Raw genomic sequence first — 17,370 nt, 5'->3', positions numbered from 1 at the left:
CTTATCTCCAACTTTGCCCTTAGAGCTTAGATTGGAGATGACAGAGCTTTGCTTCTGACATCATATGATCACATACGGGCACAGTTTGCTTCAAATGGTGTTAACAACCAAATTAGACCTGAGGTATGGTGGCTCCCCCATGTTGCTGTAGGCCATCACTGCTTTCAGTCATGAAGAGGGAATGAAGTTTTGTGGCCTTCCTAAAGTTGGAATCTGATTACTATTCAAAACAGAATCTCATGATCATCAAATCTGTCACATGCAGGACTATTAAAACATTCTGATCCCTAACACTTTGCATTCAACTCCTCCATCAAATGCCATGTACACCTGTACAACATTACAACATACACTTGTGAAATGTTTTGCGCTTCTCTCAAAGTCCTCCCCAAAGTTGCAAGCTTCAATTAAATGCAAAATCTGTTTCCAGCTTCTGAACCACTAACCACAGAAATGACAAATACTTGTATCTCATTTTTCCAGTCATGGTTTCATTAAGCTATTTTGGAAGGCAGTTCTTAAAAGAGGAATACCAAATGTATCATAATTAGCCAAAATTATATCATCTAGCAAAATGAGGAGATTTTTGCCAGCCAAACATAATAATCAGAAGAACCAGTGAGCTTGAAGATTACCCAAATGGAGGATTCTAGCTGGCTTTAGAAAGCAAAGAAACAAGGGAGCTACTGAAACTGAACATAAACATAAAATGGAAATATAATCTGAAAAGAAAATTCACTGTTATTGCCAGAAAGCCCAAATGCATTATTTGACTTCCTTAACAGATGACCCACCAACCATCTAGAGACAGCAAATATGAGTTTCATGAACAGCCAGATTTATTAAAAATTCTAAAGAAAGCAAAGCATCAATTTACATATCTTTGCATGCCTCTCTCAAGTAAAAATCACTGTCAAATATGTATTGCACATTTAAAAAACACTATGAAGGTGCTCTAGTCTTCTGGTTTTATTATACTTGTGAGAAGGTTAATACGAAAATCTTCAAAACTGTCACATGCAACTCTGAACGGTGATCTAACAACAGATTTATGATCAAGTGTAAGGAAGGAATAGCAGAGGACTAACATCAATAAGATACAGGATTAATCTTTCTTTAGGTGATTTTTGAAAATGGCTATGAACTGGGAACCAAGCAAGGCATATTTTCCATTGGGCTCTTTTCATGTAAAAAAAAAAAGTATTTTAAAATGTTTCAAAATCGTCCACTGTTCTCCGCAAATTCTCTAGCCTGCCCTACCAGTGATGGAAATGGAGTGCCACTTGCTGGTGAGGGTGAAAAGCACCTGGTGGCAGGTTTTCATGAGCAACTGACAGGGGCGGTCAATATCACTTGCCAATGCAGTAAAATATAAATTTCCATTTCTGATTGGAAAGCAGATGGCCAGGCTGAATTGACATAGATGGCTTCTTTTCAGGAAATAAAAAGCTCTGAAAATATATATGAAACTATAGGGCAGTTTTAGCAAGACAGGCTGGTGATCAGCAGAGGAATGGCTAACACCCCAGACTGATTTTTACTACTAATGTTTTAAATTAGCTCCCCCCCCCTTTTATATCAACCAAAACAAAGAGGTGAACTAGAGAGAGAGAGAGAGAGAGAGAGAGCGCACACAAAGGCTCCTTAGACAGAGGAGAGAAAGATCACTGTACTTACCTTGTGCTCATTTCCCAGGTTTTCAATTTATGGACAGACTGGCTGAAATAAATGGGCTCAAAGTAGCCATGTGCTCCCATGAAAGAACAAAAAGAGAGCCTTGTTGATCAAGCCAAATGTCTATCTAGTCGAGCCTCCCATTCTCACTGTGGCCACCCAGATGCTCATGGGAAGAATATTCAGCTATAAAGCATCCAGCTCATATGATGCGAGAGGCTAACACCAGGCAGAGTGAGGGTGGGGGCCACCCCAAAGGGTCAACCCCAAAGGGAAGACACCAAATGGATCTGTCTCTCTGGGGACATCACAAGGTTTTGTTGACCTGTTGTTTTAAGCTAGACTTATACAAAAATATGAAGTTGTATAACTCCACATTTTTCTGCAACCTCCTAGCTTATATGAGTTGTGTAGAATTTTTATTATCTGCTGGTGGGGAAACTAGTGGAAGGGGAATGGAAATTGCTTCATGTTCCAGGTGAGGACCTGTTGCCATTGATCTCGTTCCTCTGGGTGGGAGACAGGAGGGAAATTAGTGCTGTATGCCAGGTTTGTAGCACATTTCTATTCTTCAGGCTCTGGCTATTATAATACGGGTTTCATGCATATTTTGTCTGCTGGCTTCAGGAAGATAGAATTGGTTTCTACCCCCAGGGAGAGCCTGTTGGTAAAATCTGCCCTCCTGTGTGAGAGGCAGGAATTAAATGTGCACATCATAGGTGAGCAAGATTAAGAGCTTTTTTTTCTTTTTCATGCTGCAGAGCTGATTGGTGTTGCTAATATACAGTGGTACCTTGGGTTACATACACTTCAGGTTACAGACTCCGCTAACCCAGAAATAGTACCTCGGGTTAAGAACTTTGCTTTAGGATGAGAACAGAAATCGTGCTCCAGCGGCATGGCAGCAGCAGGAGGCCCCATTAGCTAAAGTGGTGCTTCAGGTTAAGAACAGTTTCAGGTTAAGAACAGACCTCCGGAACGAATTAAGTACTTAACCCGAGGTACCACTGTATTAAAGTGGGAACTGGATGTAACAGGTCTCTCCCCAACTGTGATTCCTTGCAAGTGTTCAGAGGCCTCATGCTTCAAAGAGTGGATGTAGAACACAGAACATCCTTGTGAAGAAACCACTACCCTATACTTAAAACGGAAGAGGAAATAAAATTGCCCTCTGGGTCACTATTAGGAAATATGAGATGACCACCTTTCATTTCAGCCGGGGAGCAAATCAGGGAGGTGAGCTGTGCCCTCCAGGGCCTCTTCCAGATATACCAGCTCTCCTTCCCTTGCTATCATAGCAACTGACCACTAGTTACTGTTACAAAAGCAAAAGTCTAAGACATCTCTACACATCATGAAATAACTGGGTCACCAAAGCCCAGTCAGGATGAAATAGGCTGGGATCACAGCAGGGCAGATGAAGATCAAAGGGCCAGAATAAGACATGGTCCAAGGCAAGAAATCTGTATTGTTCCCAGCCTAATTAGGGAATCCAAGGAAGCTGAAGCAAAGGGTATGTAGAACCAGCCAGGCCCCTATTGATTTCTCAGGTCACCCGGTCATGACTGGTGAAAAATGCTGCATATCCAGTATCAGGAACCATAGGGCTGCTGCAGAACATTTCCCCAAATGTCCCAGGAGCAGAGTCTCTTATGGCTTACAAGGTCTTACCAGAACAGCTCCTATCTAGAAAATATTTTGTTTTTAAAACCTACTGAAATAGGAAAAATGCAGGAGTAGATAAGGAGAACATCTGGTCAAATATTTAGCCTCTGGCTATGATCTTCTTCAAAGGCTGTAAAGAGTGATTAACCGCAGGGAGAAAAGCAAAGTAGGTTATGGATCACAGATAAAACAAAACACAATTTGTGAAAGGCCTATATCTAAAAGAAATAACTGCATAATGAATTGAGCAAATGAGTTTTAAAAAGAGAAACATGTATTACATTCATTCCTTTATGAAAATAACAGTAAGGCACCTGTACTAGGAATGGTGAATTATATCTACTAAAGATCAGGAGGAGAAGGGGGAAGGAAGTGGCTTTGTGGTTAGTCTTGAAGATGGGGACACTGCTGGCCCTTTCACGACATGTCTGCAAAACCCTTTGCAGGGGTGGGGGACTCACGCTGTGTCCCTGAGTTGCAATATTAACAAAGTAAGAGAAATATTTGAGAAATAACAACTTAGTACTCATGAATACATTTTTTAAAAAAGCAATGTTGTATCTCATGTTAACTATTACCTGTTCCTGTACTACTGCTACTTGGATCTGAACTTGCAGCTGCAAAGCAATTGGATAACCCTTGCAAAAAAAAAAACCAACAACCCTTGATGTTTGGGCTAATAAACCCCAAAAGTTGGGGGAAAAGAATAGAAGCTCCACAGCAGAGATAGTTGCAAGTAGTAAAGGTTGTGCATGCATCTACCTACCAATCAGATGCCGACATGTAGCTCAGCACTAGCTTCACTGACCATTGGAAACTTTCCAGCGTTTCAGACAGGGAACTCCCTCAGTCCTGACTAGAAATACCGGGGACTGAACTTGGACTATTATGCAAGCAGAGCAGATGCTCTAATATTGAGCATCCTATTAGGCCCATCCTAAGCTATAAAGCTTTCCAGAGTGTGAAAGAGATGGGGCATAGTTTAAGTTCTCCTTTTCTCAAATTGGTCATTGATGAATGAATGAACTGCAAGTAGCATACAGAGTCCTAACTATGAACAACTCTATTGTCATAAGAAATCAAAGGCTCCAATCCTTCTTCCTTTGTGTGTGCCATCTGTCAATCCATATAGCTAATGCTGCCAGGACAATATGTTTGGAGAAGGCAGGGGGCTGGAATCGACCTCCTTCATCACCAGTCAAATGACTTAATCAGGCTTATATTCTCAATTTATAGGTGGTTTGCAATCTTGTATAAGGAAGGTTGTGATTTAAACAATATTCATTGCCCTGTTTTGCACATAACACTAGGGTATGGTTTATTAAACCATGGCACAGCATTATGTGTGAACACTGCCCAGCAGCTGAACTTTATTTTGTCTATTACCTACAAAACCATGATCTGAAACCATAGTTATTGGCTCATAGCTTAGTTTCTTTTAAACATGGCAAACTGAGCACTTTTCCTTAACCACAATTTATATGACCACCCAAGCTCACCAAACTACAAAGGCAGGATGCAGGAGCAGCTGGAAAACTGGCTAACAGTAGCAGCTGGAAAACAAACCAAACTTCGAAGACTTTTGGTTTGTTTGATAATCTGTGGGGCAACTCATGGTTTGTAAAACAAAGCAGGGCTTCAGCATGGTTTATCATTACGTCCAAATGAAGCCACCTCTTATTGGTGGCAGTTTTTTGGGGTCCCAGGCAGGGGGCTTTCACATCAGTTGCTTCCTGATTCTTTTAACTAAAGAAGGCAGGGATTGAACCTGGGACCTTGTGGATGCAAAGCATGCCCTCTGTCGCTTAACTAAAGTTCCTCCTCACTGCTGCTAAAGAATGAGATGCAGTCCCAGAACTAATTCTCCAGGTTGCCTAACAACAGCTTGAATAGTGTCCAGCCTGTGGTAGGACTAGCTAACAGTAGCATCTGCTTGTGTAAGCAGTTTCCGTTGCCAGCAGGATAAGGTAAAGGAGCGTGAGTGTTGCAGCACTTTAGAATTCAATCGGTTTGCTACAATATGGGCTTCTGCAAGAAATGCCACCAGTTGCACCGTTTCTTTTGCTTTCTCCCTGCACCCCTGCTCCAAATCCAAACACCAGGCTTCCTAGCGGAGTGATTGGCACACATCCACTTTATGAGATAATCCCAGAATCATAGGCAGCAGGAAACACCCACAAATAGAAAGTCAGTTAGATCTGAGGCAGCCGCTGAAACTTGAGGAGAGAAGGCTAAGTTTTAATCAGCTGTTTCCTTTCTCAGCTCTGCTGATAAAATGTTTCATTCATGATGCTGACATGCAAACCAAAAGGAGCTTTGTGGCTCCTCCTTCCCTTAAAAATATATGTTGTTCACTGGAAAATACTGCTTGCTGATATGCAAAAATAAAGTATATTCATTATTACACGTTGCATTCCCTAACAAATTATAGAAGTTTACAAAAGACACAATCCTGACCTCTTACTGAAATGCATATATTAAACAGCCACTAGAGGTCTCCCCAAACCAGATAATTATCTATTCCTATGGTATCTTTGCACTAGGAAAACAATACAGTACTAGGAATTCGTTGTGCATTTTTGTAAGATATATCATTGGGCTAAGGTTTACAGGGCATACGGGCCGGAAGGGGAATATTGGCCTCTCAATGTTAAGAGCTAATAACTTTTAGAACAACGGGCAAAGAAAACTAGAAATACGTTGCCCAGAAATACAACCCCCAAAACCTCAACCTAATTTCAGATGGTCAGTCAGCTCTGACAGGAAACTGACGTGACTCTTTTTGACTGTAGCTCCTCACGTTGCTGGACAGACACAAACACACGTGACGCGCTACACGAATGAAGCGCTCTCATGATTTGGGCGTGACTTTCAAATCAGAAAAAAAAATTGCATATCCCTGATAATTAAGATGGGTCAATACGCAAAGACCTCAGCAGTTCCTAAGTTTTAGAAACCACTCATTCGAACTGCAACCGCGAGGGCTAGAAAGTTAGGCTTAGATTCTCACAGGAATCCACCGACGGCAAGGGAGAGATGCCGGGGCGGGAAGACACAAGCACCTCAGCCACAGTTTCTACACGTCCCTCCCTCAGTCTCTAAGCCCTTCGCGTGGCCAAGTCCAATCCCGCCGCGTTTTCCCGCCTACCTGGTACCTGCCGGTGAGCAGCTGGCTGCGCGACGGGGTGCACAGCGGCTGCGTGTAGTAGCTCTCCAGGCGCACGCCGCCCGCCCCCAGCGCGTCCAGGGTCGGGGTGCGGATTTCGGAGCCGTGCCAGCTGACGTCCCCCCAGCCCAGGTCGTCGGCCAACACGAAGACCAAGTTGACGGGCCGCCGAGGCGCAGCGCTGGGGCACGTGCGCGCCAAGCACAGTAGCAGCAGCAGCAGCAGCAGCCCCGGCGGCGAGCAGCGCCCGAACACCCACCGCTGGAGCATCCCTAAGTCCTCCGCCAGCCCCAGCAGGAACTCACAGGGCAGGAAGGGCACAGGGACCTGCAAGTCTGCCTCCGAGGGCAAATGGTCCGCCCACCCTGGAGGAAGCCAATCACAGTCAGCTCCGCCCCCCGGAGCGAAATGAAACAGGAACCACCAGCCTGGCAGTCTCCCTCTCCTTCCCCAGCCTGCGTCTGTCCAGAGGGCTTAAAGTAGTACAGAGCAGTACTGTACATGGTTAGGGGTGGAAGGGGATGCCCCAGGGAAGACCTGCTGCTGCAGCACCAGCTGCCTCATCCTTCTGGTGCCTTCCCTAGGCTTACGATATTGTTTCATTCTCTTGTTAATTGTACTGGTTAAAATGTGCATCTCACAAATGGGCTTCCTTTAGTAATGTTTTATTTTTGAAATCTTGTAAGGGAATGTTTCAGCTGAAGTGCAAGAGCCATGAAAAAGAAATAATCTGGTAAAAAAATGGAAATATTAAAGCAGAACACAGCAGTATTATTCTATGAACGGCCCAATCCTTTGACTTAGCCCAGGGGTCAGCAATCTTTTTTTTTGGGGGGGGGAATGAATGAATTCCTATGCCCCACAAATAACCCAGAGATGCATTTTAAATAAAAGCACACATTCTATTCATGTAAAAATACACTAATTCCCGGACTGTCTGTGGGCCGGATTTAGAAGGCGATTGGGCCAGATCCAGCCCCCGGGCCTTAGTTTGCCTACCCATGCCTTAGGCACTGTGCTGAGCTGCAGTGAGTTAAGATTACAGGCCCTACTGGAAACCATGACTATTATCTGATGGCTGGGAGCCCAAGCTTACTAGGACAGTTAAAGCCAAAACCTGTAATTCAGGCTTAGGTAAATCTAGTGACTGCAAATGGGTGAAGGAGGGAAGCCTTAACTTAAGAACTCTTACAAGTGTGCTCTGGACATCCTGAACCCATGTTGAGAACAGCAGAAATGGAAGAATAACAAGGTTTATTATTGTAGAAAACACTAAACTAACAGGTGCTTGTCTATATGGATCTGGTGTTTATAAAGCTGGCTTAGAAGCATAGGAATCTTACTTTATTATTTCTATTCTGTTTTACATTGCATGGGGAAAGAAAATCTCTAAGCAGTTTACAGCACATCATACAACATCAAATACAAATATTACAAAATACTAGAAAAGAACATTGCAAATAACAATCATACACAAAAATGTAATAAAGATCCACATTTAAAGCAGCACCATTAACAGTGAAACAAAATATCAACATCAGTAAACATTACAAGTAAAAAATCAAAGACAAAAGTACAATCAGAATTCACATATTAAAGCATCATTTGCTAAGCAAAATAACTAAGGAGGCAGCTGTGCCTAAACTTTCTTTCACAATAGCATCTCCCAAAAATAGCACACTCCCACATGCAAATCTCACTCTCAACCATTCCCACCAACCACACCCTTTATTTCCAACCAACCACTTGTCACAAAGTGAATTTCTCATTTGTGAAGAATCTATGGCAGCATTAAACATTTTGAGACCCAGATCATTCAGCTACCTCCACCCACATCACTACAATGCCAAAGAAACAGCAACACAGCCACATCCTTCTTGCCTTACTCTTTACTGATTCAGTCACTTGCTTATAGGCAACTTTTTGGAAGCAAAAAATATTATTTCAATTACCACCTAATAATGCATTGCTCGTTTTCTTCTACTAGATTGATAAATTCATCAATACAAACTTAAAGGGGGTGGCAGCCTCCAAGTACCCTCTGGGGTACTTTCTTCAGGGTTGACTCCACCACCCACCCAATAGTCTGCCAAACTGCAGCAGCACTTTGATCTGATCTGTGGGCTATGATGCAAGTCAATTAGCTGCAGCAGTTTTCACTCTCCTCCTCCGGACCAAGGACAAGATGTATTTTCCCTTCACATTTCAGCTAATTTGTATGCTTGTCTCTGTTCCCTCTCTTTCATTTAACAATCAGTTATAGCACAGCCCAATTATCAGAACCTGATTTATCCTATGCTACTTCAGGTTACAGACGCTTCAGCTTACAGACTTCGCTAACCCAGAAATAATATCTCAGATTAAGAACTTTGCTTCAGGATGAGAACAGAAATCACGGCAGCGGGAGGCCCCATTAGCTAAAGTGGTGCTTCGGGTTAAGAACAGACCACCGGAACGAATTAAGTTATTAACCCGAGGTACCACTGTATACATTAGCAGGCCACATGTGGACACTGAGGGTTACCAACTAGATTTTATTTTTTTGTGAGTTTTAGAAGGATAACAAGGATAGAAGTCTTCTACTAGTGAAAAAAAACCAGCAGGAGGCTAAGAACATTCTCCCTATAGGACTGCTTCGAATCAGGTAAGAAAAAGGACGTACAGTGGTAACTCCGGTTACAAACACCTTCGGTTACAAACACTTTGGGTTACAGACTCCGCTAACCGGAAGTAGTACCTCGGGTTAAGAATTTCTAGAGTACCATTTAGGTGGCAATCCTAGCTTATCCTAAAGACAATCCGTCTCCACCAACTCTTAAAACATCTAGTGCTCAGTCTGCTCTTCAGTCTGAGCTACTTGTATTTACTGTAGAATGCTCTAGGAGTCTGGGACCTTATATTTGCTTGCTGTTCTCCTATCTTGTTCTGGGATGCTCCTCACTACACTAGGCCTATTGGGCCTGGGAACCTGACAGCTAGGGATCTGACACTACTGTAGATAGTGTATTAATCAGAGGCTATTTTGATGAGACTGCACTATTATTGTATTGTACAGTATATAAAAATAATTATTTGTGGGGTTAGCTGTGTTGCCCAGTGTAACTCTTCTTACTGAAATATTTGTAAACTTAAACCAGGCACAGGCAAACTCAGCCCTCCAGATGTTTTGAGACTACAATTCCCATCATCCCTGACCGCTGGTCCTGTTAGCTAGGGATGGTGGGAGTTGTAGTACCAAAACATCTGGAGGCCGAGTTTGCCTATGCCTGACTTAAACTTTAGGAAACCGGTTAAGAAAAGAAAGTAAGGTCTCTCTGCATTTTCTTGCTTTAACTTGTGTCAGTTAGTGTGCAACAAGTTAAGTAATCTAGGCATGTCGACAATATTTCTCAAGGATAACTGCTAGAGCTACCTTTCTTACAAAACCACTGAATTACAATCTCCATCTGCTTAAAAAATTGGCGACATGAAAACATGAACAAGGGCTTTTAAAAAACTATATTGCTTTGAAAGGAAAAAGTATATGAATTTTAATAATGCAAGGAACAAAAATATGTGATATTCACCAGGAATTGCAAACATGTATGAACTTACATTTTATGATTATTCAGCGAGTGAAATCACACCAATATATAAAAGGCCTGATCTATTCTACTCACAAACATATCCTTAATTATATTGTCCCCTTTTAAGAGGCTTTAATTGTAAACTGCTTTGGGAGCCAATCCTGGCATGTTATAGATATAATAAATAAATAATCTGTAAAGGACTCCACAAAGCACAGGCTTAAATCTAGGGTAGGGTGTGCATGCGTACCTCCCATAGTAGCATCTATGCAAAGTGCTGTGTGCAAGCTACTCATGCTCCAAGAGCAAGTAGCCCACTCGTGGTGTAGTAAAGACCAGTACCACCATAACAACCTTCTCCAACATTGTGCCCTCCAGATGTTTTGCACTAAAAGTCCCATAAACCCCAGGCTACATGGCCATATTCTAGAGGGCAGCAGGTTGGGGATGACTACACTATGGGAGATATCTACCTATCTATTATCTATCTATGTATCCATCTATGGACCTTCCGTTCCACATAACGGCTGGACAAGCACCTAGCTGCAAGGGGTAGGTGGAGCGATAAAAGTTTCCTTTTGTTCGCAGTTTTATAAATGAGTTCTATAGGTAATGAGGCAGGAGAGAAATTGTGCCCTCTTGTTTATATATTTTTTGTTTCTACATAAAATATGCTTAATTCTAATCCTTTTTAACATCTAAAAGAATGCATTGGCAAACTAAGATGTAAAAAGTGATTGATTACAAACAATGCCATCTTAAAAAAAATAAAATCAGATCCTGTCATGGTTGAAGAAAATAGGCCAAATAATATAAAGTATAAGAGAATAATTTTGAAATGGATTTTTCTCTCTCACTCCAGCTAGCACTATGGGCAATCCTGTCAGCTTCTATATTTTATTGCGACCTGCTTTGTAAACAGATACTCAGATCTGTACAATGTAATGTCAGCTTGCATTAAATCATTGGCAGTAATAGGTGTTCATTATTCAAACTGTGTTTCTACTGGCATGTCTTATTTATGCGTCAGCTTCTTTACTGAAGGACTTAGATGTATCACTTTCTGTGGAAGATTCTGCACTTTTGAGCAATTTTTGTTTAAGTGACCTTTAAATAGGACAATGAAAATTTAGTGTTGAATAGTGTGAGCAGGGACACAGAATTGTTTTGAAAGTTATCATTAGCATTAGGTTTATGAAAAGGAAAAATTATGGCTTAAGTATGAAATTAATCAATGTTTTATGGATTTGGTATCCAGCACAGGCTATTCAACCAAGGCAGACAGATTTTTCTGGAAGGGCTAGCCCACCCGCCGTGAAGTTTCAAATGAGAGATTTGTGTTGTACAGGTGTTCAAAGAAACACAGAAACACACACACACACACACACACACAGAGAGAGAGAGAGAGATTCCCTATTTTCTGATATAAATCACCATCTAGAGTACCTAGGAATCTAGACCCCTGTGGTGTCATTGGTTTTATCTCCAATTCACTTTCCCAATTTCCCTTTTTTAAAAAAATAATCCAAATGGTGTGGACCAACTAGCTCTTTTGCAAATAGGGATGGAGGAATCTGTCAATTTTAGTCTCGCTGATTCTCATCCCCCCTCCCTATTTTAAATTTAGCTCTATGAGTTCCACATCAATTCACCATTTTTCATATGTCCCCTAGAAGATTCGACAGTAATTTATTGTATGCAATTTTGCCTAATACAGTATGCACAATTTGGCAAAGCAATTTCCCCATATATAATGCATTTTTGTATGTTATTCTCACAGATAGATGCATTTTTATGCACACTTAACCTTAGTATATGCATTTTTGTACACACGATTTGGTTGGGAAAAAATGCCCCCAAAATTGGAGAATTATGAATTTCAAAGGATAGCTATCTTTTGGTTTGTGCAGTGTTTCAGAAAGTGCAAATGAGAAAAAACAAACTGAATTGAATTTCTCCCCCATCCTTATATGCAATGCAAGTTCAAAATTATTTGGGAGGTAAAACTGTCTTCTAAGTGAATTTCTGATTGGTTACCTAGACCCTTGCTTCAGATATGGAACTTATTTCACCACTGCACCAACCTAGCTAGGAGGCTTTCACTGCTTTCAAATTCCCATCACTTCATGGGCTTTTAGCCTTAGTACTTTGTTCTCCTTTGTGATCAGACCATCATTTCTACAAAGATTTGCCACATGCTCTGTAGCCCAGGACTTCTGCCACTTGCTCAATCATACTGCAACAATCCCATTTTTTTACAACATACTCAAGACTGTTGCTGCTGCTATTTACTGACTTGGTGTACATTATTTGCAAGAACTGTGTATAAGTAACAGTGGTTTCTTAAATTGTTCCTTATTCTTAATGATTAGTAAACATAAAGTATTATTTTGTTGCATATTTCATGTGTAATTTGCATTCAACTCAAATGAAATATGCTAATCAAGTATTGACTCTTAATATTGAGGAATTAAATGCATGCCTGTTTATATTTTAGCACTTCCACCCTTCTGCTGAAGCCGTGTTCTTGTTGGCTCAGTCATAACCAATGGTTCCTGGATAATAGTTGCTTGATAATTTTTGCCTAGTAGTTCAACTTCCAGTTTCTGTCCAACTTTACTGAGTTCCACAGGGACATATGCAAAAGCCAGACTCTGCTGAGTGCTGTAGCTGTAACATCCAGATGTGGTGTTGCCAATAACCTGAAAAATTACCCAAATATCACAAAGGTTTTAGTGCATGGAAGCCTACACAATTTATGTAGGTTGTATTATTCAATAAAACAGTCAGTATGTTAGAAAATCAAACACATGACTGCACTTTACATAGTTATCTTGTCTGCTTTAACCAAAAAAAGGCTGGGAGCATCTCAACATAGAGAATAATTTGTGCCCTGGAAAAAGATATTGCACATGCATCACCTGTTCTTGAGTAGCAACATAGCTCGACCGCTGCATACAAACCTACCCTACAAACTTACACTGAAGCATAAAAATATATCACATTCCTCAAGTAATAAATACAGTTTTTAGAATATTCCTCACTCTAAAGAAATAACTTTCATTTATATAAATGAAAGCTGTTGATACGGACACATGCAGATGGATCTAAAAAGTGACTCAATATTGTAATAAATTTTCCATTTTTAATTTCTGAGAGATATTAAATTAAATCATACTCAGAGTAGACCCACTGAAACCACTTGAGTTATTTCAGTCCATTGATATGAATGCATCTCAAAGTATTAATTCTCTTTGGAAATTTGACACTTGAAGGTGGCACAATCTTTGTGTGAACACAGGTATTCAAACTTTTTGGACCTGGAACCCTCCTTTAACCGCAAAATGCAACTGAGGACCCACTTCTTAATTTTTTAAGCATACATTTGTATGAAGGTAGTGCTGCTATTGTGACCTACTTAGGTCAGGATGTGTTTTCTCCCTGCTTTCCTGTTTCCTCCCAGCCTCTCTCTCCCTCCTGAATTATAAGCTGTGTCCAATTTCAGCAGGCTGTCTTATCTTGTCTGCCTGAAAGCTGGGTGGACTGGAGTCCTGATTTTGTTTCAAAGTAGGGGGTGGGGAGCACAGAGTACATCAGGACAGTCCTCATCAGTCCTTTACATAATCTTTGGGTCCAAGTTGCTTAGAGCTCTGAGAATTAACACAAGAACTTTGAACCTTGCCCAGTAACAAATTCCTTTTGTTGTGAGAAGCCCAGCAGAGGACTGTGAGAACTGCCACTGGTAGAAATTGCAAAGGGGTGGCATTTTTTAATCTGTTATAGCAAAAATAAAAACATATGTCATTCACATGTGCGTATTTCCTTGCACAAACATATGCTGGTGTTTGCAACCCTTTTTAAACTGTGTGCAAACTATCTTTTGTTCATTTTGAAATATGGATGGGAGAACAATATGTTCTAAAAAACTTTGCTTCAGTTTTTTGAAACAAAATCTATGCTACGTGCCTTGTTATTATACCAGACACTTTCATTTCCCTCTGGATCAACATTATCCGTTTCCAAGATGAGATACACAAGTTGCCGTTCAAGCCCCTTTTCTTTAATCTGCTTCAGTGCTTGCTTTCCTATGAAGTCTGCTGGCTGGGAAAAAAAGATAATGATGATAAATGATTAGTCAGGCTCTGTGACAGGGTTATGGATGCAAGCATTTAAATTTGCCTTCACTTGTTTTTCCATCCATTATTAAGCTTTAGATAAAAGTACAAATTAAATTAAACCATTGGGCTTCTTGAATGTTATTTCATCTTGCTCACAATGTGGATATGTTCAGTTATTTTACCTCATATTTGTCTATATTTGTAACCTTTAAGCGCTATACATTCTGATTATATACCTTTAAAAATATTATACTGAAAAGAGATCAAGCTTCCTCTTGGCTACTTACATGGGGAAGTAACATTCAGAATATTTTTTTTATAAATATTTATATAAAGGGCCCACATCCCCTTCCCCTGCCTCCTGATGTGGGCCCTTTTTATAAAGGACCCACATCCCCTTCCCCTGCCTCCTGATCCCACAAAAGATAGCAACAGCAGACATTTATCTGGTAAACTACCGTATTTTTCGCTCTATAAGACGCACCAGACCACAAGACGCACCTAGTTTTTGGAGGAGGAAAACAAGAAAAAAAATATTCTGAATCTCAGAAGCCAGAACAGCAAGAGGGATCGCTGCGCAGTGAAAGCAGCAATCCCTCTTGCTGTTCTGGCTTCTGGGATAGCTGCGCAGCCTGCATTCACTCCATAAGACGCACAAACATTTCCCCTTACTTTTTAGGAGGGAAAAAGTGAGTCTTATAGAGCAAAAAATACGGTACTTTGTGCATTCCAAAGCTATTGGGGTAGCTCATGCTATGTGCAGATACTTTGCTTGCACAAAACCCCAGGCTTTGCCTGAGGTATCTCTCTCAAGTTAAAAAGACGTGAGGTAGCAGTTGTGGGAAAGACTCTTGCATGCGTGTATGAACTACTGACAACTAGACCAAAAGTCTGAGGTTGTATGCACATTAACCCACTGGTAGCACAAAATCCAGAACCATTCATGTCTGTCTTCAACATGCTGATTTCAATCAAGATTGATTCTAGATCCTGCCACCTACTTAGGCTGGGTGGAGTTACTTGATAAGCGTTTCAAAACCATCACCTTTAGGTTAGGCACGCCATTTTCTCTCTGCACATTCCCCAGGAGAAGGAAGTTGTGATTGTGCTTTTGGTGTACACCCATCCGCAGCTTCATTGGTCAGGTATGGATACATCCCCACACCACCACCATTGCTGGGACTGCCTACATATTACTTGGGGTAATACAGAATCAATCTGTAATGAGCCTTTATTTTCAGAATGAAACCAGTTTTTCAAGAAGCGCTTTTCAGGGACAAAATATGCAGCAGATCTAGATAGTGTGTGTATGAAGAGAAAACAAAGAATTTCAACTGATTCTAGAATAGAACGCTGTCTGTATACAGAACTGCAAGGGTGCTACATTGGCTGCAGTAGCTGAGCATCAGCAAACAGGCTTACTTAGGGCCTATCCAACCCTGGCCTCAAGCTTGGCCTCTGTGTCTGCTATCAAGTAGCAGCAGTAGAGCCAAATCAACTTTTCAGGCCTCCTCTGGAATCAACCTTCAGTCACACTTGTTTAGATTCTGCCCTTGCCTCTGAGTCTTTCCTGTTTCTGGTTCCTCATAGCTTTATATGCCTACCCTGGCCTTAATCTTTCTGGTATGGACCATGCCTGCCCACGTTCAGGTTGGCACCTGTTAAGAGCAGCCCCCTGCTGAAGCCTGACAGAAGGCCTGAACTAAAATCTGTCAGGCAGCCTTTTTCAGCTTGCTAGGCTTTCATGAGGCAGGTAAGAGAAAAAAACCCTCTTTGCCTTTTTGTTGTTGCTTTTTGATGGTTTCAGTGGTGGTGGTAAATATGTTTCCTTCTGGTACTAGATGCTAGAATTAATCGGGGAGCACTTAATCCAATTTAGTTTCTGGATGATGCGATCTGTCTATGTGATGACCTTTGAAGCCAAACTAGAGCAAGAGCAATGCTTACTAAATTCACTTTGGAATGTTCTGTCTAAACAAACAAACAAACAGACAGACAGACAAACAAACAAACAGATAGAGAGACATGCTTTAAAAGCTAGTCTTGAAAATAAACTTCAGGGGCTTTTAAAGCTGACCTCAATATGAAAAGTGAGCTTTACAACTCCCAACACTCTACTCAGGTTTGGATTAAATACTCCCTGTCCGTTTCCACCACTCTGTCCCACACCCAAGAACACTATAAGCTAGAAGCTGGCAAGAGAAGCAGTAGAAATACATAAATCTTCCTTCTCTTCTTTCCATCACCCCAGTGCTGGGCACATGGAGTGGGGGAGAATTTTGCCTGCAATTCCTTGCAACCTGGCATGCTATTACTGTAGTTGTGACAGGGCAAAAGAGAACATAGGAGGAATGTGGGAAGCCTTCCTAATCTCAGTTCAAAATATGCTTCTGCTGCTGTTATTGCCACTGCCTAGTTTCAATATAAGAAAAGGAAACGGAGCATGTGTTTTTTGGCAGGCAGCAAAACCGCACACAGAGTGGCTCAGGATATGTACGCAGGTTTTCCTGAAAAATGCTGCAGACAGTTGATGTGGCCGGGACAATCCTAAGTGGCCTTCCTCCACAGGACTCCACCTCTCTCAAGAAAGTCAGTACTGAACTTTCCTGCAACGTCCCTCAAGCTCAGAAAACAATATGCAGGGGGGGGGCGGCCCTCTGGTCTGCAGACCTAATTAGCCAGCCAGGTTTCTCATTTGGCTTGTAAGGCCACTTTACAGGTGTGGGTCAGGTAAGGGTGGGGCTCAGCCAAAACAGTTGTTTGCAGGTACCTGCAAAGTCCCAAGGCTGCAGAAAATAACGTTCTAAAAGGGGTTTCTGAAGATCTGGCAATCAGCTGATTTGTCAAATCTTCAGAAGCGCAGCTCAAAGCACTGCACAAATAGTGTTTTGAGAGAGTCTTTGCCTTTTGGGGCAAAATAGGATCTGCTGGCCTGTCAAACTTGGTCCACAAGGGGTGGAGGAAATAACAATCTGGTCTGCCAGGCTAGAAAGTTTCCTTACCCATGTTTTAAACACATGTTGCCCTTCTACTTGCCAATTAATTTGCTAGCAATTAAACCAGGACACTATGCTATTGCAATCCATGTGCCACTTCTCCTACTCACACTTGTGAGCAGGCATGGGCAGCATGCTGCTTGAACAGGCACAATTTATTTCTTGTCCTTAGTGTCTCCTTTTCC

At 41.5% G+C, this 17,370-nt stretch overlaps 2 protein-coding genes and 1 long non-coding RNA gene across 8 annotated transcripts in view; 1 reads left to right on the top strand and 2 right to left on the bottom strand.

The window, feature by feature from the left end:
* The window catches only part of ARSB (arylsulfatase B), a 66,983-nt gene extending 60,115 nt beyond the window's left edge, over positions 1-6,868 (bottom strand). The window contains exon 1 of the mRNA XM_083576196.1: positions 6,488-6,868. Within this exon, the coding sequence (XP_083432322.1) occupies positions 6,488-6,775 (288 nt within the window). The 5' untranslated portion in view covers positions 6,776-6,868. The remainder of the gene's footprint in view (positions 1-6,487) is intronic.
* Positions 1,996-9,122, top strand: LOC310744710. The gene is made up of 2 exons (XR_014539689.1): positions 1,996-2,675; positions 8,983-9,122. It is a non-coding gene; the product is annotated as an uncharacterized lncRNA (long non-coding RNA).
* DMGDH (dimethylglycine dehydrogenase) overlaps positions 7,743-17,370 on the bottom strand; it is a 43,413-nt gene continuing 33,785 nt past the window's right edge. For 2 of the 6 annotated variants that reach the window (XR_014539625.1, XR_014539628.1), the window contains exons 15-18: positions 14,038-14,172; positions 10,390-12,773; positions 9,793-10,232; positions 7,743-9,653 (exon numbers count right to left, since the gene is read on the bottom strand). Coding sequence is in view for 2 of the 6 variants with exons in the window: in XM_083576061.1 (XP_083432187.1) it covers positions 12,558-12,773; positions 14,038-14,172 (351 nt within the window). In the remaining 4 variants the exon portion in view is untranslated. Of the gene's footprint in view, positions 12,774-14,037; positions 14,173-17,370 lie in introns of all 6 variants that reach the window. The other 4 variants (XR_014539624.1, XR_014539627.1, XM_083576061.1 and 1 more) reach the window with 2 other exon arrangements.

The sequence above is a fragment of the Podarcis filfolensis genome (assembly GCF_964270895.1).
Source record: "Podarcis filfolensis genome assembly, chromosome: 11".
Taxonomy (NCBI): Eukaryota; Metazoa; Chordata; class Lepidosauria; order Squamata; family Lacertidae; genus Podarcis; species Podarcis filfolensis.
Note: the sequence above shows the minus strand (reverse complement) of the source record. Positions and strands in the feature narration are given on the sequence as shown.